General features: G+C 40.4%; 2 protein-coding genes across 2 annotated transcripts in view; both read right to left on the reverse strand.

The window, feature by feature from the left end:
* Positions 1 to 1,104: 1,104 nt before the first annotated feature.
* Positions 1,105 to 5,387, reverse strand: RPS13 (ribosomal protein S13). Its single transcript, XM_059474196.1, has 6 exons — positions 5,304 to 5,387; positions 5,011 to 5,059; positions 3,314 to 3,392; positions 2,293 to 2,462; positions 1,835 to 1,935; positions 1,105 to 1,182 (listed from the first exon to the last, which is right to left on the reverse strand). The coding sequence occupies exons 1-6, from the start codon at positions 5,324 to 5,326 to the stop codon at positions 1,149 to 1,151; spliced, it is 456 nt and encodes a 151-aa protein (XP_059330179.1). The 5' UTR covers positions 5,327 to 5,387; the 3' UTR covers positions 1,105 to 1,148.
* A 133-nt stretch (positions 5,388 to 5,520) lies between these two features.
* The window catches only part of PIK3C2A (phosphatidylinositol-4-phosphate 3-kinase catalytic subunit type 2 alpha), a 50,439-nt gene continuing 36,228 nt past the window's right edge, over positions 5,521 to 19,731 (reverse strand). The window contains exons 19-33 of the mRNA XM_059473755.1: positions 19,435 to 19,615; positions 18,792 to 18,896; positions 17,679 to 17,771; positions 17,301 to 17,430; positions 15,730 to 15,866; positions 14,886 to 15,055; positions 14,464 to 14,620; positions 13,935 to 14,044; positions 12,516 to 12,723; positions 10,629 to 10,753; positions 10,119 to 10,236; positions 9,945 to 10,026; positions 9,423 to 9,532; positions 9,070 to 9,195; positions 5,521 to 8,500 (exon numbers count right to left, since the gene is read on the reverse strand). Of these exons, the coding sequence (XP_059329738.1) occupies positions 8,318 to 8,500; positions 9,070 to 9,195; positions 9,423 to 9,532; positions 9,945 to 10,026; positions 10,119 to 10,236; positions 10,629 to 10,753; positions 12,516 to 12,723; positions 13,935 to 14,044; positions 14,464 to 14,620; positions 14,886 to 15,055; positions 15,730 to 15,866; positions 17,301 to 17,430; positions 17,679 to 17,771; positions 18,792 to 18,896; positions 19,435 to 19,615 (2,035 nt within the window). The 3' untranslated portion in view covers positions 5,521 to 8,317. The remainder of the gene's footprint in view (positions 8,501 to 9,069; positions 9,196 to 9,422; positions 9,533 to 9,944; positions 10,027 to 10,118; positions 10,237 to 10,628; positions 10,754 to 12,515; positions 12,724 to 13,934; positions 14,045 to 14,463; positions 14,621 to 14,885; positions 15,056 to 15,729; positions 15,867 to 17,300; positions 17,431 to 17,678; positions 17,772 to 18,791; positions 18,897 to 19,434; positions 19,616 to 19,731) is intronic.

Below are 19,731 nucleotides of genomic sequence, written 5' to 3' on the forward strand. Positions count from 1 at the left end.
GAGCTGCAGCGCTCCCGGATCCGGGCGCCCCCTCGCGGCCGCGCCCCGCACCTGCACACGGCGCTCGGCACGGAGCGAGGGGAACGCGTCCGGGCTGCTCCCGTGGAGGAGAAACTCAGACACAGACAGCACTTCGGGGGGCGGCTGGAATGCTGCACCTGCCTCCCGATCACAGGTCTGTAATTAGCTGCGCCATTTGCCAGGGGAATCCCGTTTTTCTGTGAAATCCAGGTCCTGCTAATTATGATCTAGGAAGTAGCTACTACACTGTACCAAAATGACATGGCTCGGATCAATTTACTCAACTTCTCAAGGTGATGAAAGTCAAGTAACCCACCCACACTTAAAAGCAAGTCACAACAACTCAGAGTAAATCAATTTATAATATTCTCCTAGAAAACGAGAAATTTTTTTCTCTATGTTTTCTATGTTTCTTCAGCAGAATTACTTCAGGTAAAGCTATCAGAAATCTGGAGACACAACATTGGCAACAATGACCATCCAATAGCTCCTGCTCTTAGGGTTTAGGGAAAACTATTTCAGTAAAGACACAACATCTGAGAGCAGCTAAAACTGCTGTCCACAATTACCCAAATCTCAAAGATTACTCTTAAAATTACTTACAAATGACAGCAAGTTACTGCCACGGAACTGGCTGAAGTCTGCTTAAGCTCTCTGCACAAGCAACAGCTCCACATGACCTGTGATTAATTAATTAACCTCTCCTGTTTTGTTTTAACCCCTCACCTGCATAACCCCTCCTGCAATTGCTGTATTTCTGCATCTTCCTGCTGTCACTGCTTTCTCCCCAGTTCCGCAGGACACAAGAGGAACAGCCCCAGATGAGTAAAACACATCTGCAGTGAATGAACGGGACACTTCACTAACTTGAGGCTTTCAGGTAATAAAATCCAAACCAGTTTAAGCACAGACACCAACATCCAGCTGGTGTAGCACTGCAATAAGCACGACCCAGATTTGGTACTGCAGGACAGCAATAGGGAAACCACAGCCTGCTCCACCTGGAAAACACCCTGTTCACGTGCAGCTTCCTAAAACAAGCAGGAGCCTCTAACACACCAAGCACTTAGAGACAACACAAACTCAGGTAATGAAAATTTATTCTTTCAGTTAGTCACAGCCAGCTCTTATGCGACCAGGGCAGAAGCTGTCGATGATTCACTAAAAAGAGAGGAGAGAAAAAAGAGAAATATGAATTGCAGAGGCAGTTTTTCAAACTAGTTATCAAAAACAACACTTCAGTTAAAAGTTTTAACTATCCGTTAACTATTACCAGCAGCTAAATCACTTTGAAAAAATTTTTATGGCCTAAGACTTCACTCTTCCTTTTACAATAAAAATCCTAGGGTGACAGCACAAACCTATATATTTAAAGACTGGGCTAGCTGCACTTGAGTCTCCTTGGAGGCTAATCCTAACATCTCTGGGAATTCTATGGTGGTTACCTCTTCTAGAGAAAAGGTAAAGGTTTGTCACAGCTACTAAGCCATTTCTCACTAAGCTTTGAAAGTGACACAAATTATAGAAGTACCTGAGAACCAAGATAGCAATTTAAAGTGTCTTAAAAATCACCTGGTAGTGACTTCATTTGTTAGGACCATGATTTTTATCCAGGAATTACAACAGTAATTTAACCCAGGTGTAAGTTTCATGGATTTTTCAGTTATTATTTATGAAAGTACTTGTTCTCTGCTGCCTGGTGTGTGATACACACCTATCACAATGCACTCCTCACCCTCTGAGTAACAGTCCCAGCACAGTTTACAAGACCCTGCAGTCCTCAGTGCCAAGAGGAATGCAGGAGAAGACTTACTACTTCCAGTTGGGTGGCAGCACTCTCTTGGTTTTGTAGTAGCGAGCCAGCCTGTGGATCCTGCTCTCGATCAGAATCAGGCGGAACTTGGCATCCTTGTCCTGGGAAACAAAGTTACATTGCAACCCCAACACCACAACCACTTGGACTTCTCAATACACAATTCACATGAGCTTCAGTAAAGCAAATAATCCACAGCTATTGCTGAAAACATCACATTTCTGTTACTAAAGCTTCAGTAAAATCAGAGCAGGACCAGAAACATATGATTTAAAAACTGCTTTTAAAATCCTTTTCAAAGGCCATTTTTCTTGTTCAAAATACCTCCCCAGCCTTAGGAGTTTACTCAAAGGGGGGCTAACATCACACAAGGAGCCTTTGCTTTGTCAAGCTGCAGACAAACTCCTGTGTAATTTAACATCACAGACACTGAGTTATCCAACTGAAGGAGCACTCACCTTTCTGTTTCTCTCAAGATGCTTTCGAACAGCAACTGCTTTCTTGATCAGGTGATAAAGATCCTCTGGGAGGTCTGGGGCCAGGCCCTTGGATTTCAGGATTCTCAGAATCTTGTTGCCAGTAACAAAGCGAACCTGGGCAACACCGTGGGAATCCCTAAGGATCACACCTGAAACAAACACGTACATCTTACACTGAAAAGAAGAAACATACACCAACAATCTTGTGAAACTGACCTTACAGTTACTAACTATCCAAAACAAGATCTTCTCCAAGTTAAAACCTTTCCAGTGGCAACTGAAGAAATGGCAGACAATGAGTGAGCAAAATACAACTTACAGAAGCTGAAACACTTTATCTGGGAGCACTTAAGACAACTGACTGTCCCATCCTGCTTGGGATGGTGAGGCGTTCGTCTTTGCCAATACTATGGGAAAGTTTTCAACAGGACTCATTAAAGCAACATATTAAATCATTCTATGGATCCCTCTAGAAGGAATTAATATTGCTTTCAGGATTACAATAATAAACATTCATTTACACAGCACCTACTTACACTGCATACACAGCTCATGGCCTGTGTCATGCAAACACTTCAGCTCTGGAAGGGTTCAAACCCCAGAACCAGTCCATGGTGCAGCTGCACAGGGCTCCTGGTATTGGAAAATTTCCTGCAGGAAACTGGGCACACCAAGCTTCCTATAACACCTATTGGTGGCCATTCCTAAGGACAGGCCATAAGATGAAACAGATGCTTCAAGTCTTCCACTTGGAAAAAAAGCAAAAGCAACCCACTGCTTCCTGCTTCAGCAAATATGCTCCCCTGCAAGAACACACACAATGTCCCAGTGGCAGGGTATTATCCCAGGGCTCTCACTGGTACCCACAGTGAAGGGAGGCACACCAGAAGAGCTGTGTTCTCTTAGGACCTTATTTACTGTAGGTTGAAGGAACAATTACAATATTACAGTCAGAAAAATGTGGGTTTGTCCCCATTCAGGAGTGGTTTATAATCCTTACCAATCTGGGAGGGAGTCAGGCCCTTTTTAGCCAACTTGTAGATCTGTTCCTTTACATCATCAGACGTAAGTTTCAGCCACTAAAGAAAATTAGAATAAAAAGCCAAACTGTTTAACAACTGCTTAATACAGAGGCAAGCTACAGGAAAACTTTTAATAAATAATAAAAACTAAAATAATCTTTTAAGAAATAGATGCTTTCTAATGCTTAAAAAATAATCAAGAGCTGAAACTGCACCTTTAATGATACAAAAATTCTTAGCATATAATAAACCTATAGTGCTAGTGAAATGTCATGAGGGAAGGCACAGGTAAAGATGAGTCTCCATTTAAAAAACTCCATAAAGCCTCCAACCAGCTGCTTTATCATAATTTCACTTCAATTGCCACACCAGAAGCACAATCCAATGTTACAGACAAAAAAAAAAATCACTGTCCTTGGGAAGGAATTTTTCACCTAGGTCCTTTGACAAATACAAAATTGAGAACCATTTAGCCACCTCTCAGTAAAATAACTACAGAGAGAAGTGAAAAATCAGACTTAAAGAACACTAATTAGTTAAAGGAACCTACCAAGATAGGACTGTGCCTTTTTTATTAATTTTAAGTTAAACAGTACAGATAAAGCCACTCCTTCCATGATTATTAATGAGGAAACAACACCAACAAGTCACGTTATCCTGACTTGCTATGAGCTAGAAATTCTTGGTTTATTTTGAACTTTTTATTACTATCACAGTATGAAATAGAAAAGCACAGCAAAAATAAACATGGAAGTGCTCTAAAGATCACCATTTAAGACAGAATTTAAATAAAACTAAGCAAAAAATCCCCACAGAATTTAAAAAAAAAAATCAATACAGCATTTGTTCATCCTAATTGTTATTGAACTGTTTAACCATCAGTAGGACTTCAAGCAGCTTCATATTATCTTATTTTTAACTGTTGTCTACTTAATTACAGATTTCGTGTTTATGTTCCCATTTCACTGTTTCTTAGTCCATGCTTTTCCACATGGACCACAAGTTGTTCCTTCTGCCAACAAAGAGATCCTCCAAGAAATGATCTTGCAAAGGAGGACAGAGAAAGCCTTTTTAAGTGGAAGTACCTTTGAAAGAGCTAAGAGCACACCAGAACTACCTCTTTTAATCCCCTGACCAAGAAATTGGTTGTAAGTATTTCTGAAGGCAATCGATTTATTACACAACTGCAAACTCGAGTGTGAAAACGATTTAATGTCCAGGAATTACCAGCCTACAGATTCGAAGTATCTGAAGAAATACTTAAATAGAAGACGAAAAGAGACTTCTTTGCCAAACGAACAATCTGGCTAGAAATACACACTTGTTTCCTCATTATACCAAGGATCATCTCAGAACCACGGAATTTTCAGGGCTGAGGGACTTCTGGAGATCATCAAATCCCACCCCTCTCCAGCGCAGGGTCATCTACAGCAGATTACACAAGATTGCATCCAGGTTGGGTTTGAATGTCTCCACAGAGAGAGACCTCTGTAGGAAGCCTGCTCCATCACACGCCAAGGAAGCATTTACACAGGCCACAATTTGAAAGTGATGACGCCAAACACCACAGATCGCGTTTTCCTTCCCTCCGCGGGCACTGCGAGCTGCGCTGTGGGTCCCGGAGCGCGCACGGGGCGGTAAAGGCCCTGGGAAAGGCTCTGAGGATGGTACTCACCGTGGGCACGCTGCGCCGGTAGGGCAAGGCGGACTGGGACAGGCCCTTTCTGCGGGAGGAAGCACATCACACACTCAGCGCCCGAGCTCAGGGACTCGGCCCCGCGGCCCCAGCCTTCCCCGCCCCGCCGCCATGTCCGCACGGCCGCCCGCCTCCCTCGCCATCTCCACACGCGCCGGAGCGCTCCCGCAGCACCCTTCCCGCCCCGGCCCGGTTCGCGGTGCTCCCCCGGCCCCCCAGAGCAGCCCCGCGGCGCTCCCCGGGCGCGGCCCCGGCCCGGCCCTGCGGCTCACCCCGGAGCGTGCATGCGACCCATGATGGCGGCAGAGCGGAGCGAGCAGAAGGAGCGGCCCCGCCCGCGCGCTTCCGCAGGAAGCGTCTGTGCCGGCCCAGCCCCGCCCCCTGCCCGCGGCAGCCAATCAGCGGCGCCCGGAGCGCGCCCCCTCAGCCGTCCCGCCCAGAGCCCTCTCGCCCCGCCCCGTACCCACACAGAGCCGGCCACGCGCTGGGTTTATTCCAGAATAGTGTTTAATGTACGTACAGGAGAGTTACGGAGTCACAGCGAACGCGCCCCACGCGGGGCCATATTGTACATCTTTATTATAGTTTAATGAAAGTATTTGGTTCTCAGAGATACACAGACGGAGGGAGGCGCCCTGCTCTCGCTGCCCCCTCAGGGAGCGCCCGGCGAGGGGGACACGGCGGACCCCGGGGCAGCCCCGGCCTTAAGGCGGGTGACGGGGGTTCTACACAACCCTACAGTTGTAAAAATAGAGAAAGCGTTTACCAAAGATCGCACATGCGTCCAGAGACAGACAGCTGTCGTACAAAGGCAGTAATAAAAAGTTCAGTGCAAAGTTGGAGGTTAGTAGAGGAAGAGGTCCTAGCGCAAGCTGCTGCTCTCGGATACCAACACAAGGTCTGGAGGGACAATTACACTTCTGGCTGCAGGTCAAACGGTGCATAAAAGATGTTTTTTTCTTTTCATTAAACAAGATATAAAAAGCTGTTAAAACTACATCTTCAAGCTACTTAGCATACTGGTATATTCCATCCCAATCAAATATTTCCCTCTTTCACATCTGTCTTGGTTTTTCTATGTAGCACGGTAAAATTCTTATTGCAACAATCAGGTTTTTTGTAATTGAGAATAGTGCAAAGAGGTGCAAACTTGGTGCTGGTCCTCTACACGTGAGGAGAGGCCAAGGCCAGATCCCATAGACAACATAAAATCCATGACCATAAAAAGCTCCAGCCAGTGACGATTTTGAAAAGGAAGGGAAAGGCACAAAATGAGTTAAGCTATGAAGAAGACTAAATCAGAAGTCAGGACATGTTCTAACAGTAATACAGTACTATAATTTTTTTTGTTGTTTTCAGTCCAGACAACTGTTAAAACTGCAAATAACTTTTAAATGATTTTAGTTTAATTGTATTTTGTGCTGTAAGACACTGTGCTTTAATAGCAAACTGCAAAAAAGGCAGTCCATATTGCTTTCATTTTATTTCACAATGGAACGTTTCACAAAAACAGTAGTCTACTTTCCTGTGTTTAAGTGACTTGTGATTCTAATGATGGAATGGAGTAAGTCTCAAAAGCATCAAGTGAGCAGGAAATATATCTAGTTAGTTATATAGTTTATTATTTACAGGCTATATACTAAATGAAAAATATGCAGAGGATGCCTACTACAACTGGGATTTGTTAGCGCCCGTTAGTATTGGCCCAGTTTCTAACATTCAAGGTATCATTAGCTTTTGAACTGCAATAATTCCTATGAAATTGGACCGTGAATCATTTAGGCACCAGGAGATTCAAGTTTACTTCTCTCTTCTGAACTGAAGGGAGATTGGTCAGTAGCAGGGGAAGGAAAACTGGATTATAAAATAGGTTTTTAGTGTTGGATAGATAGAAGGCTTTCCCTCTATGGTGTCCTCATTCATAGTTGCATATTTCACTTTAAAAGTTTGTTTCACAATTTTGTACTAAAGAAGTGTGCAACTTTAGAGCTTTCTTTACACAGAACATGAACATCCTAAATCCCAAATAAGGTGAACGAAAAAGGTGACACCTGTAGTGCAGAAAGGCCTAATTAAGTAACCAGTGGTATTAATGGGAGATAGTGACATTTGCACTCCACTGTCACAATATATTCAAATCTTGGAATGAAGTATTTTAGTTCTTACTGGGAGTGAGAAACTGTATTGCTGTGAACTGCTAAAGGAAAAAAAAAACCCAGCCAAGTTCCTCTCTCAAAGCTGTTAATAGGAACTAATTTCTGGCCTGCAATTCAGCCAGCAGTGGTGCTTTTCAATTAGAGGCCACCCTTTCCCTGGAAGCACAGATGCAAATGCCACTTTGGATTAGTGTTTGAATCCGTTCCACACTTAATCACTGCAGTATCGAAAACTTCTAGAAATTACAACAAAAATCCCCACCGAGAAGCTGGGTACATTTCCTACAGTACCACATTCAGCCAGTCTTCATTCAATTTTTGGAGACCATGGGTAGAAGATGGAGTAGAAAAAACTTATTTAAGTTGAACAAATTGTGAAGATTAGTATAAGTGATGCTATTTGTAAATAACACATCCTGGGAAAAGGCTTCCAGTAGGACCTGCAAGGTATCAAATATGAGAATGTTCCCCCTGTATAAGGAGCTCAAAGTTAATATGTATACATATTTAAATACCAGAAATGAGGTAAAAGAGAAGCATTTGAATTATAAGGCACCATTATTTACAACTTCCACTATTGGCACTCACTCCAATAAGTCTCAGAGAAGCATTAATCTGGAATTAAATGTTTTTAAGGAATTTTTCCAGCCCTTCAACCTTCATTTCTACAGGTGTGTGTGCAGACACCAAAAGTTTACCTGTTGCTGTTTCTGTGATGTCTCATTAGTGGTGGGAATGTAATCCTAAAATATGCAACTTCTTTGATGTTCTCCAGCATCGTGTCGTGGATGACACAACAAATTAAAAGCAAAAATGCACTGCATCCTCAGGCCTAATGACTGAGTTATGGTTCAACCAACCAGCATGGTCAAACTGCTCATCTCACCTTCACTGATGGATTAAAAACCCCTTCCTTCACCCACAACTCTCAAATGCTTCCAAACGATGCTTTGATAACATCACATGGGTACAAACCAGTTTTTTTGCAATCCTCCAAATTAGGCTACCTGAACATTGGTCCAATATATCTGTTGAAATGGAGAGCCTCTTGCTTTCAGATGTACAGGTTATCTTCACGTAGGAAGATGCACAAAGCACAGGTGACCACAAGTGTTCTGGTGTGACTGAGTTCACAGGTAGGGCACAGCAGTCAGTCGATACCAGCTCACAGTCTCCTTGCTCAAGTTGAAGTCCTTCAGTGGGAGTGTAATTCCACCCAGGAAGAAGTTCTCACGTAACGATTCTGCACTCAGCACACTTAACTGCAGCTCCCTCTGCTTCAGAGTCTCCACGCTGTATCCGCTGTACACCAGCTGCGAGGTGAAGGCAAGAATTTTCTGGTTAGGCAAAAGAAATTACCCAGACTGCCCTTTCTTCTGCCTGCCCAGGCATTGACAGATGTCTGAACTACACACTGCGCCCATTCAGCACATCCCTGTCTCACATAATGGGCTGAAGGACATCCCTGGTTTATTTTGTACTCCCAATGTTAAGTATTTAAAATGACTGAAGTACTATTTACACACCGAGACTTCTGAATTCATTTTTCTCCACATCATGAGTCACTGAATCCAGGGCAAGGGGGAGTTTTAGTTTAAGATTCCTTACCTTTTCCACATCACTCCTCAGAGTCAGTCTGAGAAATTCCTGCTTCCTTGTAATAGCACACTAACCCACTAAGATGTTTTAAAAGATCTTTATAAGATCTTCTGCTTTATATTTAATCAGGGCACAAAGTTTTTGGAAACAATTTCTTTTCCATTTATACATATTCACATTTTTTTTAGACAATTTTTAGTCTAAAGCAGTAATATTTTAATTACTGTTTAGAATAAGAGATTATAGTAAGCTACAGGAAGTTGTCACATGAATTTTAACTTGCCATTTCATTGAAAGTTGGGTTTCTCGTCTTCCGGGAGATTTTGGTTTTGCGTTTGGATGTTTTGTGCGTGTCTGGAAGTAAATAGGTTTTCACATAGGGATTTGGATCTGCACCATCCTCTGTAACCTACAGCCAAAGAAACAAGACAAGTTAGAAAACTAATTAGGGGCTAACTGCATATTTATTTTCAAGTGTGCAGACTTTGCAATCAAGCTAATCAAAAGCAGCAGTTAATTAAGCAGGCAGTTGGAAAATTTAGAAGAGAGAGTTTCACCATTCCTGCATCCGTCTAAGTCAAGATGGTAATTGAGAAAATGGAAAGTTTCTGGCAGTGAGCGCATATCTCCACTTACCAGGTCTTTGATGTGCATCACCATGACAAATAGAGTGCTATTTCTATAGGATATGGATAGCTTCACTTCTCCTCCCACTTTGCCTGAGGTAGGACTTGATGGACTTGTATCTGAAATAACAATTATTTCTTCTGTGATATTTTCATCACTACTACACTGACTTATCACATATGGGAAAAAATACAAGTCTTAGACCAAGTTCAGTTCTTGATTTAATTTCTAGCTCTCTAACAGGTGAAAGGCTACAGGCTTTAAGGGTTTTTGCATTCTCTTGCAAGAACCAACCTGGAGGTTTGGAGTGAAAAATCTGAATAATTCAGCCAAGCCATAAACAAGCCCAAGTCATCACACACATCATTGCAATTTTTAGTATGCATGTCCTTGAAATTGTATGTAGGCACATTTGGAAAGATAGTGATGCAGTTTTCAAGGAGAGAAAACTCCAGTTAAGTAAAAAACATTCCAAAGATTCACACTGTAAATGTGTCAAACTATATAATTCAATTTATAATCATCCCTTACCTGCAGGTCTGGCTATTCCATCTATTCCTTCCACTTTGTCATCACGAAGTAATGGATGGAAAAAAGTATAAACAAGATCACACTAAATTTGGAAGAAACATTACATGTTAGTTTAAGTGTTAAAAAGCACCAAAACTTGAAAATTTGCATTTGATTTAAATTACATATACTCACTTCTGCCACCTCTGGAGAACTGTTCATCAGGCTCTGTATGTAGCTGTTGAGCTCCACTTTTCTTTTGGCTGCTACATCTTTGATATGTGTTCTTCCCAGAACCATCTTATTAGGAAAGCTACATGAGAAGAACAACACAGTTTTCAGTTACTTTATCAGAAGTAGGTACAGTGGGATTCCATTGTCATTTCCATCCTTAAGTGATGACACCTGGAGTTTTTTTGCCAATCCAGAGTGGAAACACAGCATGGGTTATGACACTCCGGAAAGACAAGGAAATATTTATAGGTAAGTATTATATGTGATACGACAGCAGACCACAACACTGAGATGCTCCTCTGGATCTCCACCTTAAATCTGAGAGACAACTGCTTTCTCCCTTAATTGCCAACTTTGAGGTCTAGTTTGCCCCTCAGCAGTTTTGTCTCCATTTCAAGCTATTTCTTGCTCCACCCAGCTGGGAGCAGTTTTGTTGCTTTGGTAATAGTGATGAGTGAGTTAGGAACATACCCTGGTAACTTCCAAAGAGGAAAGAGAATGCCAAGTTTGTTGTGGAGCTCCTGGAACTCATCAAATGTTCGGAAGACAAATGTTGGCTCAACTTGCCCTTCTCTCAAAACTCTCACTACATAGATCTGCCCAAAACACAAAAATAAACGTATTTGATATAAAAATATTGTAAAATTACTTAACAATATAATTTTCTTCACAATCAACTCTTTCTCCTATAGTAACCCTTCTCCTGAATACATATCCCATTATTATATCCCTTATTCCAACACTGGCATTTCATAGTAGAATTATAAGTAGCCCATCATGCAAAGTAACATCACATGGTCTTCCCCCAAGGTAGATCCACAGCTGAAGGGTGATGATGAAGGTAGGTAAGGCTGAACTGTGCACACTCTCCCTTTGAAGCCTCATTGGAAGTACATACCAGGTGTACAGAATGTTAACACTGGCACAGGATTACATTAAGACGGGTATCTGTGGGGCCAGAACCACCACAGAACCTTTCAAGAGTATTTTTTTCAATTTAATTCCCTCCTGATTCTAAAGGATTCCACTTTTAAAGTGATCATTTGGCAGGAGGATGCAAGTGCACTGCATTATACAAAAATAACTTTTCCAAGTATTGTGAGTACAGTCACAGGATACATTCACATTATTCAAGGGAAATGAAGTTTGAGAGCTGCACAGAAAATTCAGTTCAGTGTCCTCATTTATGGGCAGAGGAGTTACACTTTTAACATATAATTTAAAATCTATAAAGAATCTAGACCATCCTAACAGTTTCCTGGAAGAGGCGAGGCTGTTTTGGCTTAGACCAGGATACTCAAATTCATTTATTATACAGTGATTCAGAACAAAGCTCTGCGGCATTAGTCAGATTCGCTCTGCTATTCCTTGCTGGTGTCTTACCAGATTAAGACACTTACAGCAAACATAGCTTGGAAAGAGATGTACATTTACATCTATCAATATACCTCATGTTATAAAAAAGTTCTGGACAATGTAACTTGAGCTGATTACTCCAGCCCAGCAAATAGCAGTAGAGAAATAAAACAACTAAAACAATTTGAAGAAAGTTGCACATCTGCATAGGAATACAAACATTAAGTCTCAAAGTGTAACCCAAGTCTATTAAAATTCTGAGGGCAAATCTCAATGGTTGGTGTATCTAGTAAGACTAAGAGTGTAAGTGCAATAGTAGCGAAAACAATGCTCTAACTCAGGAGGAACAAATCAAACTTTAATGGAAGGTCAGACCAAAACCAGAGTTTTGTCTGATTTTACAACTCCTACTCAGGAAGGAGCCATTTTACAGAAGGCAGCTACAAAAAGCCCATCAACATGACTCAACTTGCTGTGTTTTAAAATAATCTCCACCAACACTACTTCTGCCCTTTCTACTTCCTTCTAGATGCTTTTCAAGAGGTTTTTTCATTTTGCAAGATATTATGGGATGCTAGAAATGCCAGTCTGTACTCTAGCAGTGCTGCTGCTGCTGGCCAGCAGCTCAGCACCCACACAGCTGCTTGCTCACTCCCTCCCCCTCACCAGTGGGACAGTGGGGACAGCAAGAGCAAGAGTGAGAAGATCCGTGGGCTGAGATAAAGACACTTCTGGGGAGGGAAGGTGATGCAAGACAATTGCCACAGCCCACAGGCAGACCCATGCTCAGCCAGTTCCCAAACAGCCACCGTGGAAAACAACCCTCTCCCATCTCCTGCTTTCTTCCTCTACAGCCACCTTTTATTGCTGACAGTGACATTATACGCTGTGGAACATCCCTCTGGCTGGTTTTGGTCAGCTGTCCCTGTTCCTTCCCTGTGTCTTGTTGGAAGAAAACACCCCTTTATCCTCCCTGAATGGAAACAGCTCCCAGGTACTTACATAGTGTTTGTCTGGGTTGTATCTCTTCTGATAGGTGAACACAGACACTTGTTTGATTCGGCCATCTTGTTTGAGAGAATAGGTTTTAGCAGAGAATGACAGGATGGGCTCATCATTAGAGGGCAGACCTGAGAAACGCAGCTGAGCCAAGTTGTGAATGAAGAAATTGAACTTTGTGGCAACACTCCCCAGACTGGATTCGATCAGCCTAGAAAAAGGAAACATCAAAACACACAAAAGTGGTTCTGTCAATGCATCAGACTCAAGCTGAAGAAAAACAAGCCCTATTTCTTACTGACAAAGAAAAGGTTTCTGAGTGATCATTGGGATATATAAATAGTATCATATCAACATTTAATAGAAGACTCAGTATTGAAATTTGGAATAGGTTTTTAGTGAAGATGGGAAGGCTTTCCAGACACGCATCCAACTCTGGAGCCCTGGCAAGACATGGAGCTGCTGGAGCAGATCCAGAGGAGGGCCATAGAAATTATCAGCAGGATGAGCACCTCTCCTGTGAGAACAGTCTGAGAGCATGGGGATTGCTCAGACTAGAGAAGGCTCTGGGGAGATCTTATTATGGCCTTTCATCAGGAGCCCATTCCTACTTAAAGGGAACTTATACAAAGGATGGGGACAAACTTTTTAGCAGCACCTGCTAAAAAGGGAAAATTTTTCTTTCTTATATCTAATCTGAATCTGTCCTCCTGTGTATGAGGACAGATTCAGGTTAGATATAAGAAAGAAAATTTTTTTACAGTAAGAGTGGTGGAACACCAGAACAGGTTGCCCAGAGATGTTGTAGATGCCAGGACACATTTCTGAGAAAGTTCATCTAGTTGTGGATGTCCCTGCTCTGTGCAGGAGGACTGGTCTTAGATGGCCTTTAGAGGTCCCTTCCTGCCTAAACTTTTCTCTAAGTTGCATGCACACCACTGCAGTTTCCTCTGTGTATCAGTACAGTAACACTTTTATAATGCATTGCAACATCTCAGTTACACCGTATGCACTCCTCCACTTACACTGGATCATCATCCTCCCTCCCCATTGTGCAAAAGCACTTCTCCAAGAGAGAATTTCTTCACCATGTTTTCCATCATATACTCTAAATAATTTAGGGTGTATTCAAAATGTAACTGTTAAACAGCCAGACAAAATTATTTACCCTCAGCACTTCAAACCAATATTTATTTCACACCAGGTCACCCCTAAAATCTGCAAGGTACTTTAGCACAAGCATTACTCTTACACAAGATTGATCTTACTTATGTAGTTAACTGATCTTTTATGATTGTACAGTGTAACTGTTCAACTTGTACAGACACGCTTGTGACCATCCCTAGTAGGTTTTTTCCTATCAGAAATCTTCCATTTAGAGGAAGATACTGGGAGATATTTTAGTTTTCCCTTTTCCAATACCTTGTAAAGAAAATGGTGGCTTCTGCATCTGTTGTTTGGGGCTGGAGAGCATCCTGGACATACTTCAAGTCCTGAACCCCACTTAGTTCTGGTAGCCCAGAAGAAAGCATCTACAAGAAATTGAAATTTAGTTTTAATGTAATAAACCAAGTATGATTTTGTACTGAAATAATTAAGACTTAGACCCTCAAATTCATTTGTGGCTGCACTAATTTACTTAATACTAATGGCAATAGACACCAATTACTTATAATCAGCAGTTATTCCCTATTTCTGCTGAATTAAAAGCAGTTAAAAACTCTTTGCAGTGCAATTTGTGGTAGTATTTTAGTTTTAAATTTTCAAGAAAGAGGTAGGCAGTAAAAAAGCTTAAAAGATTCCAAATGAAGCTTTCTCAAAAAGTAGATGAGATGTTTCTGGCTTTTTTAAAAAAGCCTACATTATGAATTGCTGCAGCATAAAAAGCACAGTTTTAATACAACCCAGCACGACAGATCTATCAATTCAATTGAATGTGAAAAATGATTACCAGTGAAAGTAGGTTAAGGAAGAGGCTGGCATGTTTCCTTATCAAGTTGTAAGCTTGGCAACAGAGATCCACAAACAGCTGAAAGCGAATTGTGGGTTTTTCTCCACCATTAATGACATAAGCCATATCTGATGTCAGCACAAAAGGAGCTCGATCCCTGTTCAAAAAGCACAGAATTTGTGAGTTCATCTTTAGGTCTCTTTGTTGTCATGTGCTTCCTGCTGTCCTCCATCCCCACCCTGAGGTCATGATATTAAATATTCCATTAATGCCATTTCATGGGTTTGGGTTGGGTTCCTCTCCCAAGTGCTGGTCCAGGTGACACAGCACATTCACATGGTACTGGACCTACAGCAGATCTCCCAGACAACACTTGGGAAAATATCACTTCATTCTCCACATTGCTTAGGTACAGAAAATACCTTTTAAAGCTCCCAAACATTTGTGCATGTCCCAAAAACTTCCCGAAGTCGATGTGGAACATATGCCCGGTGTTCCGCAGCATTATGTTATCGTTGTGGCGGTCACAGATTCCCAGGACATAAGTGGCTACACAGCATCCTGCACAAGAGTAGATGAAGTTCTCTGAAGCCTGGGAGGGAGAGAAAAGAAGTGAATTGAGATCAAATATCAGTGGAAAAACATAATTCATGTATTCAACAGTCAACCTCGATGAGTGCAAAATCCAAACCAGGCAATAAAAATTTCCTTTTTTTTTTCCCCAAATACTGTTCTTCAAACAGTTAAGCTTCGCCAAAATCTCTTGATATCCCACTTTCCAGCAAAAATGGTTATTTTATTTTGAACATAAATGAAAGAGAAAAGAGGAGTTGAAGACAAGAGAAGCTGAAGACAAAAGAGGAGTTAGGAAATAAAAGGGTCCAAGACTTGTATTTCCAATGTACTGTAATGGCATTATAGCACAAAAAAAGATATTAATTTTTGAATCTCATGTGTACAAGCAGAGGCCACTGCTCCTAAACTGCAATTAAGAGCAGCCACTATTTGTCCCTCTTAAATTTAAAGTACATTTTTTCTATATCCAATAAAAATTTTTGATGAGAATCTGAAGAATCCATCTGGCTCCTTTTTATGGGAGGGGATTTTAATTTGCTGTTTTTCAAGTATAGAAAAAATTAAGTTTCTTAAATATACAAACCAAATATTTCAATGGAAGACCTGGAATATGAATTTCATTCTTTTATTAGATTGTACTTAGCCCTTTTAAAAGACCTTCAAGAACAAAAACCAGTGCTGAAAAGTTACCTTTTCATACTCTTCCTCTGTAGGATTATACTTCCTCAACCATTCAGCCAGAGGCTTGTCCTTAAAAGAACCTGTCACTCCATACTCCACTTGAATTTTCCTAAGTGTATCTGAAGCAGGAACAAGCTCTACCATGCCTTGATATAGAATAAAATAAAGTGTATTTAGCCATCTCCTTAAGTGATGCTGCATTTTTATTATTCATTCTTAACAATGATGAATCTTACACTTATAGACCAACCTCCCTGAAAACCTCGTCATGTGTAAAAATAATTCTGTTAGTCCCCCAAGCATTTCCACAGACTATGTTACAAAGGAAACCATGAAACATAGCAATCCAACTTAGATTACTTCACAACAACTAGCTACAGTTGCCAGAATGCACACTTTAGTTATACTTTGAATAATTAGTTTCTACCACATAACTTTTACTCTAAATTGGGCAAAATACTTTGATGCTGGCAATTCCCACACACTGATAGTGAATTAATCAAGTAATTTTATCTGCTGTCAAGTGCTGAAACAGACCAGACAGTGGGCTTCATAGGTGGCCTTACTTTGGAGAAATAATTTACTAAAAATATTTGTACAGCTAAATCATAAAATGAAAACATGTACCTGATTAACAGAATTTTACTTCTATTTTGGCAAGAGCTACTAAAGGTACATCTGTAATTTACATCCATTTGACTCTTCCCCTTCAATCTTTTGAGTACTTTAAGGACACTAATATTAGCAACAAGGAAAAAAAAGCTACATAAATCAAGTCATCACTCAGAGTAGGAGGAAAAGCCATCTGTTTCTCTAAAAAGCAAGTCTTACATAAATAGAAGCTTTTTGCTTAGTTTTACCAACCTAAATTTCCATCTTTTCCATGTATTTAAGAGTTTTGGTCATGCTATTCATCTGACTAAAGAAATATTTCATTTATTGTTTATCCTCTTAAATATCTTTGGTTTCTATTGGCTAGCTCTAGAGAATTAGCTAAAACTAGGAAAAAGCATGTTCAAGGTGCAGGGCACAGTATTTGCACTCAGAGTTCTGTGACCTACTTTCAAACCCCAGAGACAACTTCATCTTGCCAAGGAACTTTCACCAGAATATGACACAAATGCTGGGGGACACTGTGCATGTCAAGGGCTGGTTCAAATTTTTCTTCTTTTTGCACGTTTCAGCACCAGAATGATACCCCCTGACTCAACTGCAGCAGATTCCAAGTACTTCAGCATTTTGGTTTGCATTGGAATACTTTCACCATAATTAAACTTTCAGACTGAGGATTGCTGTAGCAACATGATTTTCTTGTGTTGCAGTAAGAGCAACCTTGATTTTTATCACTGTATTTGTTTGTTCCACTGTTCATTGACAACAGAACACTCAAGAAAACAAAACTGGATGCCACTCAGCCATCAGGAAATTCAGAACAATTTAACTTATTATTCTCTCAAGTACTGAAGTTCCTTGCAGTGGAACTGTTCCTTGGCACCTTCTGCCCAGAGGTTTTTCATTATCAATGTGACAATAAATTGAAAGGGGGAAGCAAAGATTAAAAACAACATCTAGTTTAGCACCTCGGTCTTTTCCAGTTGAGAGACACTTGAAGATAACCATCCTTAGATCCAATCCCTCCTGCAGCCAGATCTTATCCATGATCTTAATCATTTGTAAAGCCAACATATCTTGTCTCAGATCTTCTCCAACCTTACATGGAAAAATAAAAGTTAACCAATGACACAGTAAACTTAAAAGAGGAACAGACTACAATTAAACTTTCACATGTGGTAAATGTTTATGTTTTATGGACTGTTCACATGTTGGTTTCTAGATACACACGAGCAAACTCATGGAATAACTAAGCTTATTGGTCTATGCTAAAATTAATTGATACCAGTGAAATAGTGATTATCATTCAACTTCATTATTTTCTCCAGTACACATGCAATGCCTACCTTAAACATCACATTAATTTCTTCTCCCAGCGGGTCAGCATTTATCAGTGCAACTTTCAGTGGTACTGCATTGGAGCTGAAGAAAGAACAGGCCTGCAAGTAGATTTAATGTCAACGGTCAGAAAGGACTATTCCTGCTAGCCCAGAAAACAAGACACTGTGACAACAAGCAGGTTTGACACACAATGTGTCTATTCAGACTTTTCACATTTCCATTGTGGTGAATACGTGCTTCCCTTGAATAACAAGCCCTTTGGCTGTTATTTGTTGAATTCTTGTACAAAAGCCAACAGTGCTGCACAGTGATGTTTCAAACATTCTAAAGGGAAGAGTGAATAAAACATGAATAAATATTTTATCAGCAGCTTTTTCTTGAAACCTAGGAGATGTATTAAAAATGTGTATTTGTGTGTTTCACAGTATCTTTTCTCATTTATCTGCTTTCAAGTCCCTGCTCATGATTTAATAGTTACAGTAGAGAAGGAAAGTGAGATGAGCTGTCTCTCAAATACAGGATTAGTTCAAGCATTAACAAACCTTTAGGTTTTCAGTCATGCATGATGATATAATCAAGACTGTGGTTGAGCAGATATTGTCAAACCTTGCAGTGTTCTGGAAAAATAATTTACCTGCTTCTCCTACATTATTACTTGCTGGACCTTCACAATAAAATAAAGCTACTGCCTCCCTCTCCAGCATATCTGGACACAATCCGTATCAGGCAGTTTCACGTGTTTAACAGTATTTACTCACTGCTTGAACTTTATATTTTTGGTCCATTTCCTTTTTTGATTACTAATGCACATAGGACTTTTTCATGCACTTTCAGAATTGCTGGTCTCAGGAGACAGGGTCTGAAGATGTAATAAGTTATTACAAATATCTGTCAGTATTTTTTAACACAAGTGCCCTTGTTGGTTTTACACTGTATTTGTACACATTTTATCTTTGCTCACCAAGTTTTGCTGGCTTATTCAATCAGCATTTTTGATTAAACCCCATCTCCACAGCATAAAGAGCTTTCAAGCACTTGAAGTGGTTTTTTTAATTTGTAAAAGCTTTACCTAGATGTAATTCTTACAAAAGAGTTTTGAAACCCTGAATGTGCAGTACCTTAATATTTAGCTCTTTTGCCACAAGGCTGGGATTGAGAGGCAAACGACATTTGTTCTTCAAGAAAAACAACTGCACACGCTCCATGCCATTCTGCAAGGCAGCCTGCAGACAGAAAGAAAATTCAGCTGACATTTTCCTCACTGAATCATCTACAGAAAACTTCTGGACAAAGTTACCCTGAAGGCACTATTTTAACTCCCTAATGTCAAAGGAATGCCAGAAACTACAGCTCCTGGTTTAGCTATGACAAATACCTAAGCCTAGCAATGTAACACTCATCACACATGTTTGTGGGGTTTTTTTTTTATTGAACCAGATGACAGCATCCCACTCCATCAAACTCTAAGCTCTATCATCAGCACAAAACCAGATATTCCATTCCTTTGTATGATGAGATCATTCTTCAGCAGTAAAAGGTTTAAATTCATTTCCAGTTATCATACACAGAAACCATCTTATACTTTCTTGCCCTATCACCTCACTATATGTTTCAGGTGACAAACTTGACAAAAACATCAACTTCATCAAACTTTGCAGAGCAACAGGTTCATAAAACTTCCTATATATTTACATAACATTTTGAATTTAGACTAAAAAGACAAGTAAGTGGATTAGTTTTGAATTAAAAATATATACACACCTGCCGAGCAGATCCACTCATTTGCTTTACTCTTTCTGCTACCATTCCAAAGAGCTGCACTAGCCTGGTCTGCTTCTCCAGCTCTTCCCTCAGCCTTTTTCCACAGACTGAAAGAAAAGCTCCAAGAATTTGCTCATATCTTACACCAAACTTTGTATCATACAGTGTATCCTTAAGAAGCCTGAAATAAAGGATAGAAGTTAAATTTTCCTACAGAAAATATAGCAAATAATACAATATTAAGACATTAAAATAGTTTAGTGAACCAGTACTATGTATGTCTGAAGTTACTGATAT

This window comes from Ammospiza nelsoni, chromosome 6 (genome assembly GCF_027579445.1).
Source record: "Ammospiza nelsoni isolate bAmmNel1 chromosome 6, bAmmNel1.pri, whole genome shotgun sequence".
Lineage (NCBI taxonomy): Eukaryota > Metazoa > Chordata > Aves > Passeriformes > Passerellidae > Ammospiza > Ammospiza nelsoni.